The 27,985-nt window shown below is 42.9% G+C and overlaps 1 protein-coding gene across 2 annotated transcripts; it reads right to left on the bottom strand.

Moving 5' to 3' along the window:
• Positions 1-146: 146 nt before the first annotated feature.
• MBOAT7 (membrane bound acylglycerophosphatidylinositol O-acyltransferase MBOAT7) lies at positions 147-27,985 on the bottom strand. 2 transcript variants are annotated; one of them, XM_075839889.1, is made up of 8 exons: positions 27,645-27,985; positions 20,279-20,364; positions 18,044-18,173; positions 11,190-11,316; positions 7,244-7,400; positions 5,190-5,550; positions 4,916-5,098; positions 147-3,731 (listed from the first exon to the last, which is right to left on the bottom strand). In XM_075839889.1, the coding sequence occupies exons 2-8, from the start codon at positions 20,352-20,354 to the stop codon at positions 3,353-3,355; spliced, it is 1,413 nt and encodes a 470-aa protein (XP_075696004.1). In that variant the 5' UTR covers positions 20,355-20,364; positions 27,645-27,985; the 3' UTR covers positions 147-3,352. The 2 variants fall into 2 exon arrangements, with proteins under 2 accessions (XP_075696004.1, XP_075696005.1); XM_075839890.1 differs by lacking the exons at positions 18,044-18,173; positions 20,279-20,364; positions 27,645-27,985 and adding an exon at positions 11,456-11,516.

Below are 27,985 nucleotides of genomic sequence, written 5' to 3'. Positions count from 1 at the left end.
ATGTTCTGTATAGATAAAGGATCAAGGTACCCCCCCCCCCACCCCCAACACTGTCTGAACAGGTCAAAACCTCTGTCAACCAATCAGAATTACTCACAATAATCGGAATACAAGGACTGGTCTCTCATCATGGGACTAAAAACAACTTAAATAGAAACCATCTTTATTTGAATAAGACAAGAGCCACTCCACAAATGATGTCAGCCAATGTCCGATGGCAGAATGCAAGAATTCCACTCAACCAGCAAGTTATAGAGATAGGATGGAAAACATGGCTTCTATGTTCTCCTCCGCCGAGCTCAAAATAAAATACAGTCAAACATACATATATGATGGCACGGTTTTTAACGCTGTATGTTCTCGTATATGAACAGAAATTACCATTTGACATGGGACAAATGCTGAAGAATTACAATGCAAATAACTGACAAAAAAAACAATATTACAAATAAAACACAAAAGAATAGGAGTAACTGCAGACTGTCTTACAGTGTATAAGCACAAAAACGGAAAAAAAAAAATATCTGATTTTGTCCAGGTATACAAGTTTCTTACTTTCCAGAGTCCCATTTCCAGGATCCTTCCTGCCGGACACGATCAGCTCCTGGCACCATCTGCCTGGTCATCTGTATATAGAAATGCTCCCTCTTTTGGGTGATACAATAGGAAGCATTACTTTGCCCAGATGACTGGGCAGGTCACACACATACTATCCAGTTGCCATACTCCATTAGAAGATCTAGACAACCCCTGAGATGTTGGCATCGCGGGACTTGAAGTAACATTTTGAGGGGTGGCAGACTGACCCCGACTTGTCCTAGAGCAGTATTTCCCAACATGTGGCTCTCCAGCTGATGCAAAACTATGATTCTGCGGCTGTCAAGGCATGCTGGGAGTTGTAGTATTGTAATAGCTGGAAAGCCACAGGTTGGAGACCACTGTCCAGCAGGATAATTTGCTGTTAGGGTAGATAATAAATTCACTGTGTCCTGTGTGTGTAGCCAAAATATACATGTAATACATTATTTGCTATATGCGCAACAGAAAATTTGGGACACTTTAGAAATCGGGATAGTTGCAGAAAAATAATGAAGTTCTGGTAAATTCTCAATCCTAATCAGACCTCAAGCGTTTCGAACATGAGGCAAGGCAGTAACTATGCAATACACTTAGCGCAACCAAATCAGCATCCTTTAGTTTTTTGTGACCATATATGATGCTGGCAACTTTTAAAACGTACACCTCGATTTAACAGCACCACGTAATACGAAATTTCCATACATTTGTAGATGCCAACAGCTTCTCCTGGTGATAACAGCTGACTGGCATGGGTTCCTGCAGCCAGAGTCCAGCACATTTTTGAGGAGCAGGCAATCCAAGGGAAAGTCTATATCCAGCCAAAATCAAAAACACTCTTTTGTGTTGAATAATAGTATGGGCTAAGCGGTCAATGCCGTGTGACATAAATAAGCGACTGCAGGCCTGTTGTGAATGAGACATAACCACTGACTATTTCTCTATGCAAGCAGCAGGGGTGCAGGAGACATGGTTATAGTACATAGTTTCACTAATGCTGTAATTCTTGGCTTACTACACAGACTGGACTATTGCCTCCAGTGTCAACAATGGCGGACCACCAGTAATAAAGATTTAGAGGCATAGTGTCTAATTATAAACAAATTAGTCGTACAATGGATCCAAATAGTCACTCACAGCCCCCTTTCCCTTTTAATGGGGTCTATCAGGATTTCTGTCAATTTCAAGGCAAGAATAGCACTGTATGCTTGAGCAACCAAGGCACTAATCACAGATGTGAACAGAGCCTTAAAGAAGCACTCAGGCAAGTTGTTGTTTTTTTTTTTTGCACATATAATGCTAACTCACCAGCAATATTCTAGCAGTGTCATTGGTTTCTTCCCAGTTCAGGTCCATCCATATATTCTGAACCCTTTCATTATGGGCAGCTGTGTAATGTGATCTCAGTCTGACCACCAGAATAGACCACGCCCTCATGTGTAGACTGGAAGTCATTTCTCCTGTGTGGCGGACTTCCTGCGAACTACAGGATTACATCATCACCTATCAAATCCCTCCTGGCAGCTCTGAGACCCCACCCCTCTCCATCCTCCTTGTTCCTCTGTATATCCCCCCTCCCATGTATTTAGTGCTGCTGAAGAGATTATTTCTCCCCTAGCTAAAACACTAGGAGTGCAGAGATAATAGGCGAATCCATACAATGATTAGCTGCAGAGTTATAAACACCCCTGACTCACACGGTCTATACTCTGAGTGCTGTGTGCAGAGTCCAGTTTATTTCTAGGAGATGCAGCTTCTTATTGCCTGCTGTGTTAAAAACTGACAGAGATAAATCTATCACAGGCAGCAGGCAGGGGAGACAGGCTGAAACTTTATCACATAGGATACACAGACTGCAGTGTGAGGACAGAAGTTCTATGCTACTCATCTATCACTTTCTGCACTTAGATAGAACTCAGAGCAGAGCACGTACAGTGTGATTAGACTCCGCCCCCTCTTAAGAGCCAGAAGCATCATGGGAAATGTATGCCGCATGAAGGGAACCATGAAAAGGTGAGGAAGGAACCAAGATGGCAGCAACCCATAAATGACATCAACTAAAACAGGTATACACAAGCCATACACAGGGGCCTCTACATTATTTTTTTTATATTAGCCTATTCTGCACTATATAGGCAAAAAAATAGCTGGAGTGTTTCTGCCTCATGTCTTTAGATGGTCATAAAATCTGTGTGAAAGTTATCCATAATTAATTAATTTTAAAATTTAAATATAATTCATACTGGTAAAAAAAAAAAAACAAAAAAAAAAAAAAAACACAAACACCATATATACCAAACTATACCAGTAATCAAATTTGCTGTGGAAAGACCATGGTCAACGAATTTGTTGTTAATTCCAGAAATTCATGGTCACGCCAGTAGGAGTTCCTAAAGACAAACAAGTGCAGAGGAGGACCTTAGATGAAGGCAGAAAAGTGACAGGAGGCACTGCTGCCTGTGACACAAACAAGCATTTCATCACTTATGCAGCTGAATCAAAAGGCTGTGAGTAAATCAAAGATCTGACGTATAATAACCACTAAGTAGTCCTTCAAGGACGCGCATAGGTTAGGTGAGGAGGGGACGTTCACATAATACAAGGGAGACCACAACTCCCAGTCTCAATATGTACAGTAAATAAAATGTCTTTCAGTCTGGTAACTGAAGTATCGGCCTTGTCCAATCAGAGCATCCAGTTTAGCATAAGCACGGATATTCTATGGCTTGCATTGACATCCAGGCACAAGACACACTGAACAGGAACTTGCATTCAATTATTTTTCCTTTTCAATCGCTTCCGTTCCTTCTTTTCTGTTCCTGGGAGACCGAGGAGCAGTCATACTCAGCACTCTGCCTACGACCAGGAAGAAAACAGCCACCACATGGATGGCGAAATAAATGGAGCGCCAGTAGCGGACAGTGTCGGAGAAGGTGAGCAGAACAAAACCCATGCACATGTAGTCATAAGCCCTCATTTTAAGGAACCAGTGCACCCAGTCGAACACTAGCTTGCCAGAATCAGACAGGCGACGTCTCAGGCCGACGTCCATGGCGACCTCTGATGCCAGGCACAAGGGGATGGTCAGGAAGCTCAGATAATACCCAGGGTGTATTCCGTGCCAGTAAGCGCTGATCAGCATGGTCCAGGCACTCCTGTCAATTGGATAAATTATAACATTAACAAGATGTGTATAGTAGTTCTATTTTACAGTAGATTACACTGTTACACAGCACAATACGCTTTTATTGTGCCTTTTTTAAAAGGAAGATTTTCACCAAATCGGTCCTATATAAAGGGATTTCAGCTCTCCAATTAGACCTGACATTGTTAAAGTGGAGTGAGTACGAACACCCTATTGTCAAGGGGGAATGGTAAAGCCCAATTGTAACTTTTGTTCATAGGCTTCCAGTAGGAATACCAGAGGGACAGAACAATACAGAGTTCCAAGAAAAGATGCTCCAGAATTGTTATTATGTGAGGAATGCAAGTGGCAGACATAATTTCAGGAGAGATTAAAAGAGGACTGGTTAAGGGCGATGCCAGTCACACTGGCGGTTAGAGGAGTTAAACAATGGCTCTGAATCAACATTTTCTTCAAAACAATGGGTAGACAAAGTAAAGATAAATGCCCACGCCTACAAGAGACCAGCTTATTCTTGGGTTGGTTTCTCTATCCTGGGGCTGGATTACGGGCTGTAATTCTGTATAATTGGAGCAGGGTGACACTGATATAACTTGTAACCTTGCTTTCCTATATTAAGATAGAACTTAATAAGAGGACCAATTGGCTCTCCTGACTTGTATTTTTTATTATATACTTGTATTATCTATTAAATAACAATTCGGATGACACCTTTCGGACCTCTATTTACTGGTGATTTTTTGCTGTTAAGCAGAAATGCATTTTAAACGCATAGGACTTCAGATAAAAATTACTGAGGCCTCATGCACACGACCGTGCTCGTAATTACAACTCGTAATTACGAGCACGGCCGGGCACGGGCAGCCGGCCGCTTTTGCGAGCCGTGCTGACATTATAAAGTATAGCAGCACGGCCCGTAAAATGAAAAAATAGAACATGTTCTATTTTTTTTAACGGCACGGGCACCTTCCCGTGAGAAAACGGGAAGGTACCCGTGACTAACAGAAGTCTATGGGCCCGTTATTGTGGGACGTAAGTACGACCCGCAATAACGGGTGTTTTTACGGTCGTGTGCATGAGGCCTTAGTCAGTAAAGTAGAAAAATAACAGATGTGGAGCCCTAAACACATGGTTTAGTGACAGCTCCTTTTCCTGCCAAAAGTGACAAGGGGACCCCCAGTGCAATGAACTTACCCAAACACAAAGGACTTGATAGGAGAATTCTTGTATATGTACTGTGCCAGCCACCACTGCACACTCATGTTCCAGCAGCGCATCCCGTCTTTCACTTTGACGCAGAAATCTGCCCCATAGCAGTCAATGTTCTTGACTGTCTCATAGTCATAATCAATTTTCACCTTTGACCCATCAGTGTCTCTATAAGGATTATAGAATAAGAGTTGTATGTTCACTGCCCTGCAGTAAATCGTGAACAATATTCCTAGAAATAAAAAAAGTGGACGCTTACCTTTCTAGTGGTGCATATTCTACAGTCGGTCCCCCACCAGATCGAGACTTGGCTGCAACGGGGTAGGCACCAAAGGCGGCAGCAATACAACCGCACTCTGCAAATATCCACGCCACATAAAAGCGCATGCGGAACACAAAGAAGATGGGGACCATATAGAAGATGCGATACAAGAAGGAGCACTCGTAGAACTCATCTTTCTTCACATATTCCAGGGGAAAGTAGTGTGAAACTATGAGAAACATGATACCAAAAACAGGGGCCGGCTTCAGCCGAGTTAACATTGGCTTCCAGCTTGGAATATCTTGAGGACGAATTTGGTGCAGCCAGTCGTGGTAGGTCTTAAATCGATAGAAAGGCCCTAGAGACAACAAATAACACTGTCAACTCACATGAACCCTGCATTGTTAGGCTGTAAATTAAAAGGGTTTCTCTAACATTTCTGTATTCCTAACTTTCTTACATGCGAGGCTGTATAAGATGGGGACATTACAGTAAGTGGCCGAGTTGCATAGCAGTCTCCATGCTGGTCGGTCACTTGAGAGGGACATACTACAACTTCAATGGGCAGCAGTACGGCTCAGTGGTTAGCAGTGCTGCCTTTCAGCACCTGGGTCATGGGTTAAAATCCGACCAAGGGCAACAACTACATGGAGTTCGTATGTTCCCCCAGTGGGTTCACTCCCACACTCCAAATAACATATTGATGGGCTAAATATTAAAGTCCCCAACAACCCCATTATTTCACAGAACACTACAGTGTACTGGCCAGACCAGTTCTGAGCAGAAGGGGAAAGCACTGATAATATGTGCACATAATAGCGAGAAAGGAGGTGACATTCATTACTGTGGGCATCAATGAGAAGGCTAAAAATAATTGTGGTTTGCCAAAATAAAAAGGTAAAATTTATAAATAAAGAAGGAAGAGTCACATTCATATGCTTCACCTATAGAAATATTCTCTATACATTCACAATATACATGACTGGCCCTTTACATATCACGAACCAAAAAAACGACAGATTATATACAAACAAGCAGGCATATGAGAAGAGGCAGGCAGTGTATATAGCTGCATACATGCTTAAAGGGAATGTGTCGCTAGAAATGAAGTTAATTTTTTTTAGTTAAACAATTATTATGAGTGATTACACATTGTTTTAATTTTTTCACAAGTCAGGAAATATTAAAAATTAGATTCTAATTTATAACATTTCCATGTGCTGGCCACTAGAGGGAGCAGTTCCCAAAATTGCAGCATTGTCACTGTGGTAAAGCAACTTCATTGCTTTATGCTGCAAATTTGGGGTAGACACACTCTCTCTAGTGTCCTCACACAATCCCCCCTCCCTTGTTCTGGCTAGTGCCAGGAGAAGGAGGGGTTTGAATCTTCAAACCTGCCACACTGTGTGCCGATATTTTCTGAGCGACTGCACAGTGTAGGAGGATTAGATACAGTGCTCAGCAGACAGTATAACACGAACATAATACACACATCACATACACGAACATAAATTATCTGCTCCTGCCGTCGCTGCCGTCTCCGCTCCTATTCCTTGCGCCTTCGCTTCCTTGAACATGTGGCCGGAAGTCGTCATCTTACTGTCCGGCAGCGGCTTCCGGTCCACATGAAAGTGGCGCCGGATTTCACTCTGCGAACGAGTTTTGTTTTGGTCTGTGTGGGAGCGGCGCCCATTTGCATTCTCTATTGGGTTGTATGTGCCGTATTCCATCTCTGTATGTGTCGTTAATCGACACGTACAGAGATGAAAAAAAAAATGGCAGCCCCCATAGAGAAGTAAAAGTAGAACACGAGAATATAAATAAAATTTATGTTAATATCATACTAAAAGCAATATCAATATAATTTTAAAAAAAATAATCATTTCATAACACCTTCCCTTTAAAGCTCGAAGGATGAAGCCGTACAATAGGAATCAATGTAATCAGATTTTCCCTTAGTATCCTGGATGGGCCAAACACAATAAGCATTTTAACAAGGTGTAAACAATATATGTACTAATCTATTCCTGCCATCTTTCTATCAGACTTACCAGTCATCAGCCCGATGTAACAATAACTGTATAAGAACACCTCAACCAGACTTGGGATCTTGGGAATCATATTAGCAGACGACGGTCTGGAAAATGATGCCACGTCGTGTTTTTTGGCTCTGCTGAATTCTTGTACCTCATTTGCTAAACTTACAAGCTGGAATATAAACACAAGCAAAACGTTAGAATATTGGGAAATATATATATATATAAAATTTACAGTTTGTATTATATGCCACCTCCACTTTGGTATAAATCTCCATACCACACATTAACATACCCACCTCATATTCTCTTGCGCTGACTCATTGAGAAATAGTAGCTAATCTGACATAATATAGAGTCGCAAAGTTTTCCTAAATTTTACAAAGAGTGTGGGGCAAACCAATGCCATTTTTATTAAACGCCCAGCATTACTTTAAAGTGTACTTCCAGTTATAACGAACATCTGACATGTCATAGAAACATTTCAGTAGTTGTCATTTTTGTACTGTGACCCTCACCAATCCTTAGAGCAAAGGGGCTGCTCTCTGACTGCTAAATTCTTGGCTTCCCCCCGATAAACGAAGATGGACCATAAGAATGCATTACATGAAAGGGCACTATGAATAGTGTCACCACTCCTTTATTTTAGTGTTCGGGGAGGTCACAGTGTACGCACCTCCACTAATGACAAACTTCTGATTTGTCTAAGACATGGCAGAAATTAGCTATACCTGGCGGTACACTTTTTTTTTTTTACTGCAAAATATACATTACAAAAAGTAAACCCAACAAGGTGACGGAGGTAAGAAAAAATAAAGAAGAGGCTCATCCCTTATTCTCATACCAATTTCCTCATCATTAAACGTAACTAATTTGAGGGGACGGGGTTTGGCCCACATTTTTACCCTCCGTAGGTTTTCATTTACCAGGTGCCTCCAAACTCCCACACTTAGTGAACCATTTAAGATCCAATCATTTCAGATTACTTTCCTTGTCACAATTGTAATTCCAGAAAAAGTTGCGGCAAACACCGTCACCATGCAACCACACAAGTAACGAAAAGTTATTTAAAGCAACAGTTTCACACCACAGTGGCCCACATTTAATAATGCTGTATAATACAGTAGGTAGACAGTGTAACCGTAGACCAGACAGCCACAAAATGCAGCAACTTTATCACAGGGGTTAATGCTGCATGATCATTTTGGCGCATCTTGCATGACCTGTTAGAAGCTTCTCTGTTCCTTATACAACCTTTGATTTGGTTTATTTTGTGCACAGCATGTCCTATAGGCACAGCACTATATATCAGATAATAATTCTCTTTAATGAGTACCGGTCAGCTCTCCTGACATTCCATAAAATAACAATGCTGGGGCATCTTGCTATTAGAATTCAGCATTGTGCCATCCCTCTGGTTTTCCACCTGGAAATGTATGAATAAATTGACAAGTGGGCGTTACCATTCCCCTTGTCATTAGGGTGTGTCCTTACACAGTCCAATCAGTGCTGTGCAGGGACATACCCTATTAAAAGGGGAATGTCAGTCCCCAGTTTATTTATACATCTTCAGGAGGAATAACAGAGGAACTGCACAATCCAGCAGGCGTTGGGATGTTTCGAGATCGAGAAGCTTGTTGGTTAATAAGCACACATGAATAGAGGTTTCCTATGATACGCACCATGGGAACATATCAAATTTCTTGCATTGCTTCTCATTTTTTTCTTCTTTGGTGAATAGTAAATGAGAAGATCATAGTATATACCACCAATGACCGAAAATGTATTTTAAAGCATGAATGATAACTATTCCGACCAGTGAGGCATATTTCCCATACAATTAATGACGTATATGGCAATATTAAAGGTCATAGCAAATGTTACATCATATAATTTTTCATTCATAAGCGAGTTATTATTCAAGTTGTCATTGATAAGTTCTGCTGCCCCCCAATAGTTACCACTAAATCCTTTATATATTAGCCTTGTCTGCAGCTGGTAAGTGTAACAACTTAATCATTATAAGACTATGGCTCCAACCAGATATAAGTGCCCATAAAGTAGTCACAGCCCCAGCCAATGCTCAAAACTATATGAGCAGCATATCAGTCTGTTCTATGAGGGGGTGAAGCAGAATAAAAGCTAACAATGGACACCATCATACGACAGCCGCTGTGTGCCCTCTCTATTCAGCAGGACTAAAACTGACAGAAAGTACTCGGGGCACTGTAGTGCCAGGCATTTGGCAGGGCGGGTAATCGAATACATACAGGGATGGCAAGACCAGTCACCCGTTATATTTTCTTTAGAAGATTTTCTAGATGAACTCTAGAATTGTATGCTGAAGTCAAGTCCAGTGCTCTTTTATACGGGGGGGGGGGGGGGGGTGGGGGGGGGGGTCTCTTGTAGCAGCCCTCATTAAAAAAAGGTCATGGCATGAGCCCTACACAGATATTAGTAGTGACTGATTGCTCTAATCTCAAGTTCCCTTGTCCGATAGAAAAGTCTTTGACCTGGCTCTCATCCAGACCGTGTATAGTTACATGTTGTTCTGTATTCCCTTTCCTTCTGGTTAAACGTAGAATAGAAACTCGTAATGTGAAGGCCGGTAATGTTCTGCGATAGGGATCATTTCAGAGATAATGTTTCTGCAGGCAATAATATTCACTCCTCTGAATACCATGAAAGTGTTTGACTCCACAATCCTGATAGCACTACTTGATTTTAACCCCTTAGCGACAAACGCCGTACATACTACTGCAGATGTGCACAGGGGCCGAGCCTGCACCATACACGGTGGATGTCAGCTGTTTCATACAGCTGACACGCACCTGCATCGACCGGAATCAGGGAGGACTCCGATCCTGGCTATTTAACCCTTCAGATGCCATGGTAAATAGCAAACGTGGCATCTGGTAGTTACACAGAGTGAGTCTATGGGTGCACGAATACCTTGGACAGCACACGGACCACATCCATGCCCTGTCAGTGTTTCACGCATCAAATACATTGAAAAGCAGATAAATAAAAAAAATTAAGTGCTGGCACGAACGTGATAAACGCATGCCACACGCAAAGCACACTGATGCCAATACGTAACGCACACGGACAAGAAATGCAGGAAAAGCGCTGCGTTTTTTTTACGCAAGCAAATCGGACACGCTTGTCTGAATGTAGTCCAAGGGTGAGACCAAATTACGTCAGCCGTGGGCGACTGAGACCGTGCCCAGATGCAGTGCCAAATGGGCGCATTATTTTGCCGTTAAAATCCCAGTTTTGTTGGCTAAAACATCCAGCCATTCATCACGTATGTGGACATGGCCTCAGCCGTCTGGGGGCGGCTACACCGTGTGTTCTCACCCTGATAAATAAAGTGTCTATCCAATTCAGACAAACACTTAAATAATGGGGGAGGGTGTTTGAACTTTTAGTAATATATATATATATATTTATTTATTTATTTAAGTGTATTTATTATTTTTTTTAACGTAATGAAACTTTTTTTTTTCACCTGTCGCAGAACAGGTTAACAGAAGTTGTAATCAATTAGATATACATTTTTTCAATTGTATTTCCGATAAAAAAAAAAAGTATTTGCAGAGGTTAAAAGTTGTGAAGTTACATACAATAATATAGCAATATATGTTAAAAAGTTATTTTTATAAAGAAAATATCACTTGGTATTACTGTTAAATAAACAAAAAGTAATAAAAAAAAAAAAAAAAAAAAAAAAAAAAAAATATCGAGATTCAAATCGAAAAATCAAGTTGAAAAATTTTTTGCAAAATCGCCCAGCCCTACATTGAACATACATTAACTATTTCTTCCATGGTTTTAAAATCTATTATGTTGATTAGTGTGGCGGATATGACGTGAAGGAAAGCTTGGACTATAGCAAGAAAAAAAAGGGAATTTCATATAGTGACATGTACCTAGTAATACATACATAATGTGAACTCACCTTCAGAGTTAAAAGTAACTGCACAGCATTGGTAAATGGGGTGGGTGCTGGAAGGTCAAAATAAGTCACTATTCGGAAGAAGAACAGGTAGGTGAAGGTCCAGCCCAATGCAAGGAAGTGACAGGATCTGGCAGCGAGTAAGAGACACACATTTAAAAAAAACACTATTCTTGATAGTTTGTCACAATATATCCGGGAAGGTAAAATGTCCAGGTTGTTTTGCTCAGTTGTTTTTTTTTTTGTGCCAAAATAGCAATTAGACCTACCGGTAATTGTATTTCCAGGAATCCATCATGACAGCACTACAGGAGGTTGCCCTCTTGACCTCTGTAGGGACAGGAAGACAGAGAGGTTAAAAGGCCCCTCCCACCACCCACTTGCCAGTGTTTTTCAATTACTACACCAGGATGGATGCAACCCTATTTTATTTCTAGGGATAATAACTGACATGTTAAATGCACAAATCAGAATTCAATAAAGGAGGGAATATAATGGTGCTGTCATGATGGATTCCTGGAAATACAATTACCGGTAGGTCTAATTGCTATTTTCCAGTACATCCCTCATGACAGCACTACAGGAGCAATACCAGATTATAATGCTCAGGGCGGGACTATGGATTGGAGGACTTTCCGTCCAAAACTTAAATCCGTATCGGACAGCACATCGAGTCTATAATGTTTGCAAAACGTATGATGGCTTGACCAAGTGGCAGCTTTGCAGATTTGGTCAATAGAGGCTTCTCTTCTTTCTGCCCAGGATGCCGAGACTGCCCTCGTTGAATGGGCTCTGATGCCTTGTGGGGCAGATAGTCCTTGGGACTTGTAGGCTTCTTGTATGGTGGTTTTTACCCATCTCGCTAGAGAGCCTTTTGAGGCTTTCTTTCCTCTATTCTTTCCCCCGAATAGGACAAATAGATTTTTATCTCGTCTCCAGGAGGAGGTTCTATCCAGATACTGAAGAATTGTTCGCCTGACATCCAGGCAATGGAATTTTTCTTCTTGTTGGTCTTTTGGATCTGGATAAAAGGAAGGTAGAATTATTTCTTGTTCTCTATGGAAAGCGGTAGATACCTTTGGAATAAATGAGGGATCCAGCTTTAGGATGATCTTATCCTCTTGTACTTTTAGGTACGGTTCTATGATTGATAGAGATTGGATTTCTCCAATCCTTCTTGCTGAAGTAATAGCGACTAAGAATGCAGCTTTTAGAGTTAAAAAATGCATACTAATTTTGTCGAGCGGCTCAAAGGGGGGCTCACAAAGAGTCGTTAACACCACATTCAAATCCCAGGTAGGAACGGATTTCTTTAGGGAAGGTTTCAGTTTAGAGACCGCTTGGGTGAATCTTCTGATCCACCGATGTTCAGCCAGAGGAGTGTTAAAAAAAAATTACCTAAGGCTGAAATCTGTACCTTTAAGGTACTAGGGCTAAGTCCTTTTTTGAATCCCGATTGTAAAAAATCTAGGATTTTTGCAATGTTGGGAGAAAAGGGATCTGGTCCTGGGATTCCATGCCAGGAACAGAATTTCTTCCAAATCTTTTGATAGATTTTTGAGGTAACTCCTTTATGACTTGATAAGATAGTTGAAATTACCTCGTCTGACAGACCGTGGTTCCTCAAGATCTGCCTTTCAGGATCCAGGCTGACAATTTCAGAGTCTCTATTCCCTGGAAGAATAAGGGACCCTGGGAGAGAAGATTCTCCTTGACTGGGAGCATGATAGGATCTTCCAACGCTAGGTATTGTACGATTGGAAACCAACTTCTTTTCGGCCAATAGGGAAGAATAATGATGAGCTTTGTCAAATCTTCCTGGATTTTTCTTAATACCATTGGTATTAGAGGAAACGGAGGAAAGGCATAGGCCAGATCCATGTCCCAGTGTTGGGACAATGCATCTACTCCCAATGGGTTGTCTCTGAGATTTAGGGAGAAGAATGTCTCTACTTGAGTGTTTTTCCTCGTGGCAAACAGGTCTATTTGTGGATAACCCCAATTTCGGGTTAGGCAACGAAAGACTTCCTTGTTTAGGGACCATTCTCCTGGGTCTACTTTTTCCCGACTCAGGAAATCTGCTGATAGGTTCTCTGAGCCTTTTAGGTGGACTGCCGTGACTGATAGGACGTTTTCTTCTGCCCAACTGAAAATTTGTGCAGAGAGGCCCTGAAGAAGAGTGTGTCTTGTTCCCCCTTGATGGCGAAGAAAGGACACTGCTGTCGTGTTGTCCGATAAAATTCTTATATGCTTCCCTTTTATGGTGGGTGAAGCTCTTATAAGTGTCTCCCATACAGCTCTTAGTTCTTTGAAGTTTGAAGACATCATCTTCATTTGACCAGTCCATGTGCCCTGAAAGTGTTGGTCTTGGATTACTGACCCCCAGCCGTGTTTGCTGGCATCTGTGGTAATCACTACATAAGGAGAAGTTCTCCAGGGGACTCCCTTGTCTATGTTGTTTGTGCAGAGCCACCACAGGAGAGATGATTTCACAGTCTCGGAAATTTGCATTTTTAAATTCAGGGAGTTTTGTTTTCGATCCCACCGGGACAAGATCAGATTCTGTAAGGGTCTGGAGTGAAATTGGCTCCATGGAATAGATTGGATGCAAGATGTCATCATTCCCAACATCCGCATACATTCCCTTATGGAACAGGCGTCTTTCCCCCAAAATTTTCTTACTTCTGCCAGTAGGAGTATTTGTTTCTCTCTTGGGAGGAAGGAATGTTGAAGGGAGGAGTCTAGCAGTACTCCTAAGAAGACCTTCTGTTTCTGGGGAGGAAGACTCGACTTCTGAAAGTTGATTATCCATCCCAATTCCTGTAGTAGTGAAAGAACCTGTGACCGATGACTGACTAAGATAGACGGAGTATCTGCCGTCAACAAGAAGTCGTCTAGATATGGGATAATTACTATACCTTGACTTCTTATGAATGCCATGATCTCTGCCATAATTTTTGTAAAAATTCTGGGGGCGGAGGAAAGGCCGAAGGGGAGGCAGACAAACTGGAAGTGGAGAATGGAAGGACCGTCCTGAATTGCGAATCTGAGGAATCTCTGGTACGCGGGGTGGATAGGAACGTGATAATACGCATCCTTTAAATCGATCGTACACATTGATGCCTCTTCCCTTATTAGAGGAATAGTCGATCTGATAGACTCCATCTTGAATTTCCGATAATTCACCCATTTGTTTAGGAACTTCAGGTTGATTATTGTCCTGTAGGAACCATCTGGTTTTTTGACCAAGAAGATTTTCGAATAGTGGCCCTTGCATATCTCGTTGTGGGGAACTGGGGAAATGGCTCTCAATCTGAGTAATTTCTGGACGTCTTGGATAAGTACCTGATGAAGATCTTTTGCTTGGTACTGGGTTATTAGGAATTTCTCTGGAGGAATGGAGGAAAATTCTATTTTGTATCCTTCTTCTATTATCTTTAGAACCCAGGGGTTCTGGGTTATTCTCGACCATTCGGGATAAAATTGTAGGAGTCTTCCCCCCACACTCTTGGCGTCATTGCTTTGAGGGCTGGAATGAATTATTTGGGTTAAGGAGATATCCTCGACCCCTTTTCCCTTTGGGGTAACTCCAGCGACCGGACTTCCCTTTGCCGCTGTAGTTCTGTGAAGTAGGATCCCTCTGTTGGCGAAATCTTCCAAATTGAGGGGGTTTTTTTGGTTTCTCTTCAGGAAACCCCTTTTTTCTATCTGTTGCACTCTCCAGTATGTTATCAAGGAGAGGACCGAACATCAGAGACCCTGTAAATGGGATAGAACACAACTTGTTTTTGGACTTAGTATCTCCTGACCACATTTTGAGCCATAATGCTCTTCTAGCAGCATTTGAGAGAGCCCCATTCCTGGCAGCAAATCTAATAGATTCTGCTGAAGCGTCTACCAAGAATCCGGTTGCCATTTTTAGTAACGGTAGAGATTCTAGTAGCTCTTGTCGTGATGTCTTCATCATCAGATGGGTCTCTAGCTGGTTTAGCCATATGAACATTGCTCTTGCTACTGATGTGGCCGCGATATTAGTTGAGATCAAGGCAGAGGAAGATTCCCACGCTCTTTTTAGTAGTCCGTCTGCCTTTCGGTCCATGGCGTCCCTCAACTGAGAGGAATCTTCAAAGGGGATTGCGGTTTTTTTAGCAACCCTGGCGACTGGGACATCTACTTTTGGGATTTCATCCCAAGGCTTAGTGTCCTCTGGATCAAAGAGAAGTCTGTTCTTAAAATCTCTTGAAATGAAGAGCCTTTTTTCTGAATCTTCCCATTCAGTTGTCACCATTCTTTTAAGATTTTCGTTTACCGGAAAAACCCTTGTTTTCTTTCCCGTTAGACCTCCAAACATCTCATCCTGGATGGTATGTGGTTGGTCCACTTCGGGAATATCCATAGTTTCCCGTATTGCTTGAATTAGGGTATCAGACATCTCGGAAGAGAAGAAAAATTTTTTCTCTTGAGTGGAAGAAGTTGAAGGTAAGAGTTCGTCTCTTTCTTCTAACTCATCTTCCGATAGGTAATAGCACTCCTGTTCAGAGTCCGACCCCTGAGAAGGAGGCCAATATTTTTGATCCACTTCAATCCGTGGTCTTTTTGCCCGGGAGTGTGAGGGAGTTTCTTGCGGAGGGGCGAGGGAGGCTACTGACTGACCCACTTCCTCACGAATCATAGTCCTAAGTTCGGACATGAACGTTGGTTGTTCCTCCTTTAGTATTTTGGCAATACAATCCTGACACAATTGTTTTTTCTGGGACTCTGGCAATTTTTTTGCACAAGTCGCACATTTTTTAACCTTCTTTTTATCAGTTTGTCTCTGAGAGAAATCTTTTTCCTAGAGAAAACAGAAGGTAGGTAAAGTATGGTGTACATACATAAGGGGTCATACCCTTCCCCAAGGGTGAGACTCACGTGACCCTGGGACATATCTGGAGTTCCATCAGGACGAGGAAGTTCCATATCGCGACAGGTAACAGGCAATGCAATATGCAAACCACAAAAAATAAATCCAAGTTAGAGTTATCAGCTCTAACTACATACCTGTGCGTGTCCCTTTAAATGCGGGCGTTTTGAATTTCCCGCCTTCCAAGATGGCCGCGGACCGGAAGTAGCCCGACGTCATATCCGGTCGGCTATTCGTCCAGCGTGTACCTGGAGTGCAGCCGCCATAGCCGGCGCTAAGGCTTGCTATGCGGTGCAGCGAGGATCCCTGCCGGTGCGTCCATGCCTATGGAGCTGCCGGTCCCCGCCTGGTCCGCGGTCCGGCCGAAGCCTGCTTGGGAAACCCCAGCCCCCACACACTACCAGAACCCTGCCTAGGATTCCTCCGGTAGGTGTCTTAGGGAGGGAGCTAAGGGACCCGTCGTATGAGGGGTGTTAGCCTGGGCTTTAGGGGGAAGAGAAGGGGGAGTGCACGGACCCCCCGATCTTGCCCCCTGCCCGAGTTTTTTCCTGCACTAATACAGGAGCGACGCTCTCTGCTCCTGACCCTTGTGGGGACAGGAAGAACACTGGCAAGTGGGTGGTGGGAGGGGCCTTTTAACCTCTCTGTCTTCCTGTCCCTACAGAGGTCAAGAGGGCAACCTCCTGTAGTGCTGTCATGAGGGATGTACTGGAAAAAACGATTATATCTTATGTAAAAAACAAAGTGCTACTGGTGCATGGCTTTACACATGGATTACATCCTAGAGACAGTACTCAATGGAACTACCCCTCCACATTCCCATTAAACAGATTTTCCCATCTGAGTAACCCCTTACCATGTGCCCTATTAGGCCATATGGGCGTCATATAGGATCTTCCACTCGAGTGATCGCCCACCAACTATGTCACTAAGGAAAGATTCAGTACAAAGAGTGGCTCCCGCTCTGGCGGACAGGATTTGACTCAGTACTACATGGTCACCCATGCTTTTTATTATGCGCCATTTCACTCCTGTGGGAGAAATGAATGAGCGAACAGAATTTACACTGCCAATAATGGCTAATCGCCAGGGAAGCCAGACTCACAGCTTAAATCTAAAGACAGGTTGTCCAGATGGAACAATGCCGTTTTGAACTTGAAATAGGCAGTGCCATCATCAGCCCTCCCCAGGTAACTCCACCATCACACTTTCGTCTATATTTGTTGTCTACACTCTTCCTTTTGTGTCTTATGTGAGGCAGTACAATAGACCTGTCAATTATCCCCTGCCTACTTGTGATAATGACGCGATAACATTCAATTTTACCGTAGGCTGTAAAATGAGATGCTTTAGGCTTCGTTCACATCTGTGCAGGGTCCCGTTCCGACATTCCGTCGGAGCTTTCCGTTGGAATGGGACCCTGACTGACACAAACGGAAACCAAAAGGTTTCCATCACCATGGATTTCAATGGTGACAGATCCAATGCCAATGGTTTCTGTTTGTCTCGGTTGTGCAAGGGTTCCGTCGTTTTGACGGAATCAGTAGCGTAGTCGACTACGCTATTGATTCCGTCAAAACGACAGAACCCTGAGAGAAACGGAAACCATTGGCACCAGATCCGTCACCATTGAAATCCATGGTGATGGAAACCTTTGGTTTCCGTTTGTGTCAGTCAGGGTCAAGCTCCGACGGAATAGGACACTAGCGCAGATGTGAAATAAGCTGCATTTGGAATACTCTGAAGTTTAGCCTGATTGGCCACCAGATGTCAGCACATGTGAAAAGTGTAATCTCAAAATAAATAATAAACATCAAAATTAAAAGAAAGGTCACCTTTTGAGAATACTGTCCCTTTAACTTCCCAGAATTGTGTGAAACTTACTTGACACAATTATACATAAAACACACAAAGCCAGTAAAGGCCACAGACAAAATATTCACAATATCTATACCTGGGTGAAAATTTTGTGATGAGCCACGTCCCAAAAATAGTAATAACGGAATGCAGGATGTGGATATTGCTAGTCCCCAGGGTAAGCAGCAATCCCACTGCTGCTCCACCCCATTGCTTCGCCTGTGGACCTGAAAACAGAAGACAATCTTTAATCCTATGTGTTCTTGAGATGAAGAAAGCCACCTCAACATATCTGCTAATCCTGATGAAAACCCCCTTTGCTTCTGGTGATTTTTTCTGTGACATTGGTACAACTTGAAAAATATATTCTGCCCAAACCTCCCAGTGAAGTACTGAGGAAGCACATCATAGCGAAACGCGCGTAGGGGTTACAGTGGTTGTGGGAGGCCATTCTTTATTCTGAAATGAGCAAGGCAGTTTTTTTCAGACTATAAGACGCACCCAGGTTTTAGACAACAGAAAATAGGAAAAAAATTATTTGTTAAAAAATAATTTATTCTGTTTCACCACATTCTAAGAGCCAAAACTTTATTTTAGATTTGTTTTTCATTGATTGAGCGGTGTGAGGGCTTATTTTGTTGTGGGACGAAATTATTTTATTTTTTACATTGTGCTTGGGGAAAAAGTTTTTTTTTTTTTTACACTCTTCAAAATGTATCCAACATTTATTTATTTTTTACACATTTTATTAGTTCCCCTAGGGGACTTGAACCAGCGGCCACTTTGTTACATGTGGAGTTACTGAAACAGTGTAACTACGCTGTTTCCCTAACTCCCATAGTAGTGAATGGCAGTTGCGGAAGCAGTGTAGCATGCGAGCTACGCTGTTTCAGTAACTCCACATGGAGTCAAGTGGCCGGGAGAGCACAGAAAGCTAGAACGGGGTTTAGGGGCCCCCGTTCTAGAGACCCCCAGCAATAAGGAGAACAAGGGAGCGAAAGTCAACCAGAGTGCTACATGAGAAGCCTGAACTTCCAGGTTCTGTGTCCGGCTTATCTGTTCTGCCGCTCCATAGAGATCAATGGAGAGCCGCTCGCGCATGCGCAGAAGAATCCCATTGACCTCTATGAAGCTGCCGGACACAGAACGCCGAAGTCACAGCTTCTCATGCAGCGCTCCTGGTAACTTTCGGTCCCCGTTTTTATCGATCACACATGTATCCCCTATCCTGTGTATAGGGGATACATGTGTTTTATGGCACAACCCCTTTAAACTGCCAGGAACAGTGAAATTGCTGTTCCTGGCCGTTATAGCAGCGTGTCAGAAGCTGACACCTGCAGTATATGGAGCGGGCTCAGCGCGTGAGCCCGCTTCATACATCACCCCCTCCAGCTCCATGATGTGCCGGCACGTCATGGGTCGGGAAGGGGTTAAGTAATGGAGCGGTCATGGCGCCCGGCGATGCTGGGTCCCTTGACTGCGGACTATAAGGCGCAGGGACTTTTTAGCAAGATTTATTCATTCATGGTCTTGTCTTGTTATACCATGTATTTTTACTAGAGTCTGGTCAAGCTTTTGTGAAAAAGGGGGGGGGGGGGTTTGGTTGGATCCAGCGCTGGAAGTAGTTAAAAGGAAGCTTTTTCCAAGTTTTAATGAATATTCATTAAAAGAAAGTTTTTCGAGGCATATGATAGTTGTATTCCTGCAAGGATAGAATGAATGAAAAAAGTAGGGAGCCTACGCGTTTCGGACGGTATCTCCGTCCTTATTCATGGCTTATTCAAGCTTGATACATTATATGTTTTTAGCATTGTCTGTCTTACATGTAGAATAAACGTGTAATATTTTTATACATATGGCTACATACTCTGTTTCTTTGGTATAGTTAATGCAATTATGGAGTTGCCTGCACGTTAACTATGGGAGGGTGTTTCTTTAAACACAACCCAGCCCTTAAGAATAACGTCGTTGGAGTTTGCATATTGAAGTGAATGGTAGTAGGAATCTTCCTGCTTGCGGCAGGAATAATTCTGCGGCGGATTTTGCGGCAGGACCAGCCAAACAAATTCGCCGTGTGAACATAGCCTTAGACTGGATTAACACACGCAGTTTGGATCCAAAACATAAAGAAAAGACCTGTACTTCTATTTTGTATCGATAAACTGCATCAAAAACTTCATGTGTGAACCCAGCCTGATCTGTATATGCAGTTTGGAATACAAAGTTATCGTGTAATGAAAGTAATCTAATTTTTGCAGATTCAATCACTTTTCCATATACAGCAAGTCCTTTTAGGTTTAGATCTTTAACAGAGAGGTACACGTGAACTTACTTGCATGCTTGAAGAGAAATCCTATTAATACAGAAAATAGCAGCACAGCAAGGTAGGTTATCTCATCAGGGGACATGGTCACCCTCCTGCAAAGGTAAAAAAAAAAAAGAGGGATCAAGAAATCAGCAGCAGACATGGTGTAGACTACCCTATTCTATACAACGTGGTCCTGTACAAATATGTATATCACGCGATATCCTTTTATGTAACATTGGAGCCTATGGTGAGATATGCAATTGCTTCGCATACATCACTGGCAGCCGTTAAAGGTATTTGTCATGAGGTTTGCAATAGCTTTTCATGACATATAGATTAAACAGATAACATAATAGCCTATGGATAACAGATACCTAACTGTGGCATCAGTCACCTAAAGGCTATTTTGGCATCCGTTTAAAATATCGGTCATGAAAAGCTATTGATGTATAACTAGTCTATGGGTAATGGATGCTACTGTTACATAGTTATAAAGCAGTGTGCATAGAAGGCAACGTGCCCTCAAATAATATCCATGATCCAAAACGCATAGCATTATATTGGAATAAAAACACAGAAACAAGACTTAAAAAGCATGGAACCGGTGTATGAATGATACATGCTGGTATGGAACCTGATAAGGCACACCAAGCAGGACCTAACCTCCCAGATGAAATACGCAACGCCTAGACAAGAAGCATAGTCTATAGACCATATATAACCCTGATGCACTACAAACTTAAAGTATGCAGTCTATACCAGTCAGTAGTAATGTATTTCAGACAAAAACGCACATCAAATTCCACTGTTTTGGCCCCACAAGACCTGACATGGTGCCTAAAATATATTTAAATAAAGAGGAGGCCCCAAAATCCACTATGTGCTCCTTTGCTTCTGAGGCCTGTGTTTTTGTCCATTACAACACTAGGGACACATGTGGGCTATTTATAAAAACTGCAGAATCTGGGCAATAAATATTGAGTTGCGTTTATCTGGGAAAACCTTCAGTGTTACAGAAAAAAAATGGATTTTCTAAAATAAGAAATATATAAAATTTCACCTCCACTTTGCTGTAATTCCTGAGAAACACCTAAAGGGCTAAGAAACTTTCTATATGCGGTTTTGAAAACTTTGAGGGGGTGCAGTTTTTAAAATGGGGTAACTTATGGGGGTTTCTAATATATAAAGCCCTTAAAGAGTCTCTGTCACCAGATTATAAGTGCTCTATCTCCTACATAATCTGATCAGCGCTGTAATGTAGAGAACAACAGTGGTTTTTATTTTGAAAAACGATCATTTTTGAGCAAGTTATGAGATAGTTTAGATTTATGCTAATGAGTTTCTCAATGGACAACTGGGTGCATTTTTACTTTTGACCAACTGGGTATTGTAAAGAAGTGTATGACGCTGACCAATCAGCCTCATACACTTCTCATTGTCCCAGCCCAGCTTCTTTCACTGCACAATCACACTGTGCTGTGGATCAAGCTGGGCTGGAACAATGAGAAGTGTATGATGCTGATTAGTCACTGATTGGTCAGCCTCATACACTCCTCTGTACAACACCCAGTTGGTAAAAAGTAAAAACACGCCCAGTCCATTGAGAAACTCATTAGCATAAATCTAAACTAGCTCATAACTTGCTCAAAAATGATCGTTTTTCAAAATAAAAACCACTGCTGTTATCTACATTACAGCGCCAATCAGATTATGTAGGAGATAGGGCACTTATAATCTGGTGACAGAGCCTCTTTAAAGCCACTTCAGAACTGAACTGGTTCCTGAAAAAATAGGTTCCGGAGATTTTCTTGAAAACGTGAGAAATTGCTGCTAAAGTTCTAAGCCTTGTAACGTCCTAGAAAAATAAAAGGATGTTCAAAATATGATGCAAACATAAAGTAGACATATGGAGGATGTTCACTAGTAACTATTTTGTGTGGTATTACGATCTGTTTTACAAGCAGATACATGTAAATTTAGAAAAATGCTCATTTTTGCAAATTTTCGCAGAGTTTTGGCATTTTTCACAAATACTGAATTTATCGACCAAATCTATTGCGGCATCTAAGGTGTTAAACTAGCGCGATCCCGCTCTTTACACCGAAGTGTCGGCTGTAAGATACAACCAACCTGCACGTTCTATGGAGTCGTCTCAGCCCGTGAGCCCGTTCCATATTTCCCCACGCAAACTGCTGTATATATACGGTCTGATGCCAGGAAGGGGTTAAAACCACATAACACATTGATTTAAAAAAATTCCTTTCAAAAGGTGAATAAAGCTTTTCCCAGTGTCTACGATAATGTATTGAAAAAAACGTGATGTGAATGGGGCCTAAGATAGTGAGTGGTAAGTGGGTGCACTCCAGATCAAGAGGACATATAAGTGAGCTTTATGTTAATATATCCCCGTGGGAGGATTGGCTGTGAGAGTTTTGTGACCTGCTCCATGGTACCCATTGTTTTACTAAAAGAGGCCCAAGGAGTTCTGTTTTTTACTGCCCCCTTCAAGATGGTTATAAAATGGATCTGGTCATCACTTTCCACATGTCCTATTAGAAAATATGGACATTAAAAAAAGGCGTCCCCCTGCTCGGCATCAAATTTTCTTAGGATTTCTTCACAGCAGGTTAGAGCGCTATGTTAGACATATAAGTTGGTAGTATTGCCTGACATATATATCTCTCACATACGCCACTCTGTAGGCAAAAATCATCCATAGGCTCCCATGTTTTTTTTAAAAAACAAAAAACAAACACAATGTGTATAAATTTTTTTGCCGAATGCCTTGCATGGAAAAGCTGTAATCATATCCACTTTTCTTTACAAAAAAAATATAAAAAAGTAGACCGACGTATAACAGCCCAACAGAGGCAAAAACGACACTCTTTTGGCCTCCGTCGGGTGAACGATGAACTATGGATATGTTTGCCGTATATGCCAAGTCACAAGAAAGCTGGACAATTCCTTTAAGAATCTAGAGTGCAGGTAACATTCCACTGTTGAGATCAGTAGTGGTCAACCTACTACATTATAGAGGCCTTAGATGTGGTCCTTGCCTCCATCCAGGGGCCCCATGTAACATGTATGGAAGAAATAGGAACGTCTCAGTAAGCATGCTCAGCTCTCTCCATATCTCCTGTTCACTATATTTGGAGAGGGACGACTATATGGTGGGAAAAAGTATTTTGTAGTGATGAGGATGTCGACACATTAATACAGAGAGTTTATAAAACAATGTAACTTCTTGGGTCTTGGACTTTGGGGTCAGAAGATGATTTATTTTAGTACACAGATGGTACACAGCTCCGTACAATGCACAGAAAGAAGAGGGGAGGCAGGAGCAGACCTGGCCCGCCAGTTTCCCTGGTCCGCATTTAACTCTACAGAACGTCCCTGCTGATATACACTGTTTGCCGCTCTGTAGCTGCATTTAGCTCTGTGACAAAGCGGTCGCCAGACAGCTGACATCACGGAGCTCTGCCTAGAGACCAATCAGTGAGGTCTCTGGGCATGTGATCATTCCCCCTCACAGCAACCCCCCCTCCCGGCACCACCTGCCCCCCCCCCCCAGCGCCCCACTGTAACTTCTCCCTTTCCTGGCAGGGAGAACAATTAGGACTCATGCACACGAACGTGTTTTTGCGTCCGCAATTCATCCGAAAAAATGCGATGAATTCCAGACCCATTAATTTCTATGGGCCCATGCACACGACCGTGGTTTACATGGACCGTGTGGGGCCGCAATTGCGGGCCGTTAAAACTAAGGACAAGCCATTTTACGGTCCCATTGAAATAAATGTACATCTTCTGTGTGCACGGACCGTGAATGCGGACGGCCCGCGGATGACACTCCGCGACCCTCCATGCCGTAATCACAGGCAGTGCACACAGCTGCGGCCGTGTGCATGAGGCCTAAGTAATAAAAGTTCACAATAAAAAGATATTCTACAGATTTTTTCGTGTCATTCTATCTATCACATATATTAATATAGGAGAGAGGAGAGAGGAGAGAGGGGAGAGAGGGGAGAGAGGGGAGAGAGAGGAGAGAGAGATTATAATCATCTATCTGAATTGAGGTTTTTTTGTGTTATTCAAAGAAAGATTATTATTATTTCTATCTACCTATCTCTATCTTTCTTATCATATGTATATATAGATGTGGATCATATATGGATGTACAGTTTTAGGCTGGGGTTGCACGCCGACTTTGGCCACGACACAAGAATTGCTCCCTAAAAGCCAGTTTGCGCACATTCATTGTAAGCTCTGCCTTGCGCCCAGCGTGTAAGAAATGTGCACATATTTGGCATCGCTGAAGTAGGCAGAAGTTGCCAAATATGTATTCAGGTGTGTTTACCCAGTGACATGCTCCAGATGTCAAAAAATATCACCTAAAAGTACATATTCACATTTTCTATAATTGTATTTCCCTTTTCTTTAAAACATTTTTAAAAAGTTAAATATATAACTCAGGCCTCATGCGACTGTAGCCATGTGCACGCCCGTGATTTTCGGGTCGACCGGCAGCGGACTGTCAGCCGCAAGCCGCCCGCAAAGAACATGGCTGCTGCCATTATTTTCAATGAGCCCGGACCGCAGAAGACGACCATAATAAGACATGTCCGTTCTTTCTGCGGTGTGGGCTCCCGGGCCATGCACTGACCGTAAAAACTATTCTCCAGTGGATTTTCGGGGGAATTGCGGCCGCAAAAGCACGTTCATGTAGGATGGAAGTGTAATAGAAGAACAATTTGCTTTTAAATTGCCACATGGCTAAAACTTGAAAATGGGCCTGGTCAGGAAGGGGGGTGTAAAGCCTCTAGTCAGGAAGTGGTTACATTTGGATCAGGGCCCCAGCGTTAGTTACTTGGAGAAAGGAACAGACCTTGCAATGTAATGGGACCCGTTCCTTACTCGGAAGTAACTAACGCTGGGGCCCTGAGAAGACTTTACAGAAGAGGAAGATGCTCCATGAGAAGCAGAAGCCCACCCACCAGACAGGTCCTCTACACAGCCGACTGGACCCTGCAAGGCTGGTGAGTGTGTCCGTCCCCCCTCCATCCTGCTTTACATCCCTCCTGACCCCACTTGTAGAATATACGGAGCACAGTATTTAAAAAATATATATATGTTTCACTTGCCTCGTGGTTTTTGCCATGATTATATGAAAATGACAGCAAAACCGCGGCATTTGTACTGATATGCTATATTCTTAAAGAACGGTCAAATCACGTTTTTGCCGTGTTTTTTTAAAACATTGTGGCAAAAAAATGGGATTTGACCACATTGTGTAAATAGACTAAGGCTTTATTCAGACGGTCGCATTTGGTCTGTGATATAGGGACTGTGTGTCACCCGCTTTTCCCGATCCGACCACAGTTCAGGGAGATAAGCTTCTGGCATCATAGTTATGTATAATGCTAGGAGTCCCTGCCTCTCCGCGGTCACAACGTCCCATACGGTTATCATGTTTTCAATACAGGACAGTGTTCCCGCGGGAAGACTGGAACTCCTAGCATCATGGATGAGTATGATGCTAGGAGCGCGGCTCCCTAAACTGTGGTCAGTCAGGGAAATACAGCTGACATACAGTCTGTTTATCACGGACCGAGAACGGCTGTATGAATAAGGCCGAAGGCTACTTCAGATGCGGCAGATTTGTCTCCTATTTTCGGTGCAGATAGCGCACTGAAAACTCACTACAAATTACAATATAACTCATGTGAATGGGGTTTACCTTTTTTTGAAGGATAGACTAGCATAGTAGACTCTGCTATTCCATCCTGAGGGATCCCGCAAAAAAGACGTATACCACTCCTGACAACACTACATGGACAGGAATGTCAGGAGCTTCCCAATGCCGGAGTCCCCAGGTAGAGCATCGCAATCACTCCATCCTTGGACTTTGGCCCTGGGGAAGCTCCTGACATCACTGTCCATATATGGACATCAGGAACAGCGCTGGAGTCCCCGGGCAGAGCTCTAGTAGAAGCTCCGTGGACTGCAGGCCTGGGAAAGCTACTAACATCACTGTCCATTGATGGACAGTGACTTCAGGGGTTTCCCCAGGGCCATTCCCCCGGGCGACGTATACCACTATATGCCATACAGTGTAATACGTTTTGGCTGAATTGAACAAGATCCAGGGCATTAACCGGTCACTGCCTGCTCCATGTTTTCATTCACTGACATTACGAAAATCAGTAAACGTCCATAACGTACAAACGTGAGCGCACCACTTTCGGTTGCCCAACCCTCGGTTATGGAGGGGGGCCCAGAAATTCCTGATGGGGGAAGTGTTGAAAAGAGAAGGGGAGATTTCTGCCAGACAGACCCTAATTTATTTATTTGTGACAAGAATAATCTAGTGAAAGTTTACAGAAAGTTTTAGCAGATGAACCTTTATTGACGTCCTGCCCGATTCATCAGTTGGTATGGTAACGTAAATGCGTAATTTCCAGCAGCGCCAACATTACGCCATTAAATCCAGAATAAAATGAGGATCAGCTCCAGATACTAGTGACACTTCTATGGCACGTGCACGATAAGTCTCACTCCATACAATGGTGTCATGTACAGCAATCATGAATTATGTAGAAATGTAATGGTTGCGGTGGGTAACTTCTCCCCCAGCATGCACCGTATTCTGTAAAGCTGGCTGAACCAGCCAGTGACAGGATTGCCCGGCCACCTAATGGGTATAGGAGCCTCTCAACGCTTTCCCGACGGCAGATGTTGGAGGAACGAGTTAAGACGTCAATGCAGTAACCTGATTGGTTGCTATGGACAACTCCATTTTCCCTTTCCCAATACATTGAAAGACAAGGCTTTGCATGCAGGGATTCAAGGGGCGGTTCATGACGTCTGTCTTTGGTGTTTTTAGAACCCCCTGTGTCATGCTCCTCCCCCAGGCATAACAGTGTATATGTATTTCATGGAGTGTTCCTTTAACTTTGTCATGCAGTAAGAAGAAAACATTGAACGCAAGAAAGCACTTTTTCTAGTTGGAAAAGTTGTGCAATTCCGCCCCCCTCTCCCATAGTAAAAAAACAGTGAAGCTTTGTCGCACAACTACAAGTCACCGTATAGCGCAGGCCTTATTTTCGGTCCATACATAACACATTTTCTGCCATGACACTTTATAAACAGCTGATAACTAAACATAATAGGCTGGAATATTACATTATAACAGAACTTTTAATTGTATGATACGATTATTCAAATATTCTAATTAGGGGGAGGGGCAGTTTTGTTCTGCCCTTCACAGCCAGCAGCAGAGCCCAGTACAACTTGCTGTAACATGCACTACACAAACGCAACAAATGTGTCTAGCGCTGCTACGTGGTTGTTTATGAGGATGAGGAGCCGCGCTGCTCGCCATTCACCTTACCTTCTAATGGATGCCTAGAAAGCACAACAGCTGCAGGCTCAGATTGCTTAATGAGGAACCATTCATTACATAGGAGAGGTAACCGGGAAATGGAACAGTCACCGACACCACCCCCGTCAGTCCATGGGATGAGCCGCGTCCTAGTGACCTCATCAACCCCACCTCGCATATTCAACGGCGATTGGAAGGTGCTTGGCGACGGAGTTTGGTGATTGGTTGCGTTGTCCATCACTGAATTTCTAATGGGCGGGAGGGTTTGCACGTAACGCAAACGGTATTTTTTTTAACTCTTTCAGGACCGCAGTCACGTTAGTAACTACTCTGCGAAGAGCAAAAGTACA

The sequence above is a fragment of the Rhinoderma darwinii genome, chromosome 10 (genome assembly GCF_050947455.1).
Source record: "Rhinoderma darwinii isolate aRhiDar2 chromosome 10, aRhiDar2.hap1, whole genome shotgun sequence".
NCBI lineage: Eukaryota > Metazoa > Chordata > Amphibia > Anura > Rhinodermatidae > Rhinoderma > Rhinoderma darwinii.
The sequence above is the reverse complement of the archived record's forward strand: the minus strand, read 5'-3'. Positions and strand labels throughout refer to the sequence as shown.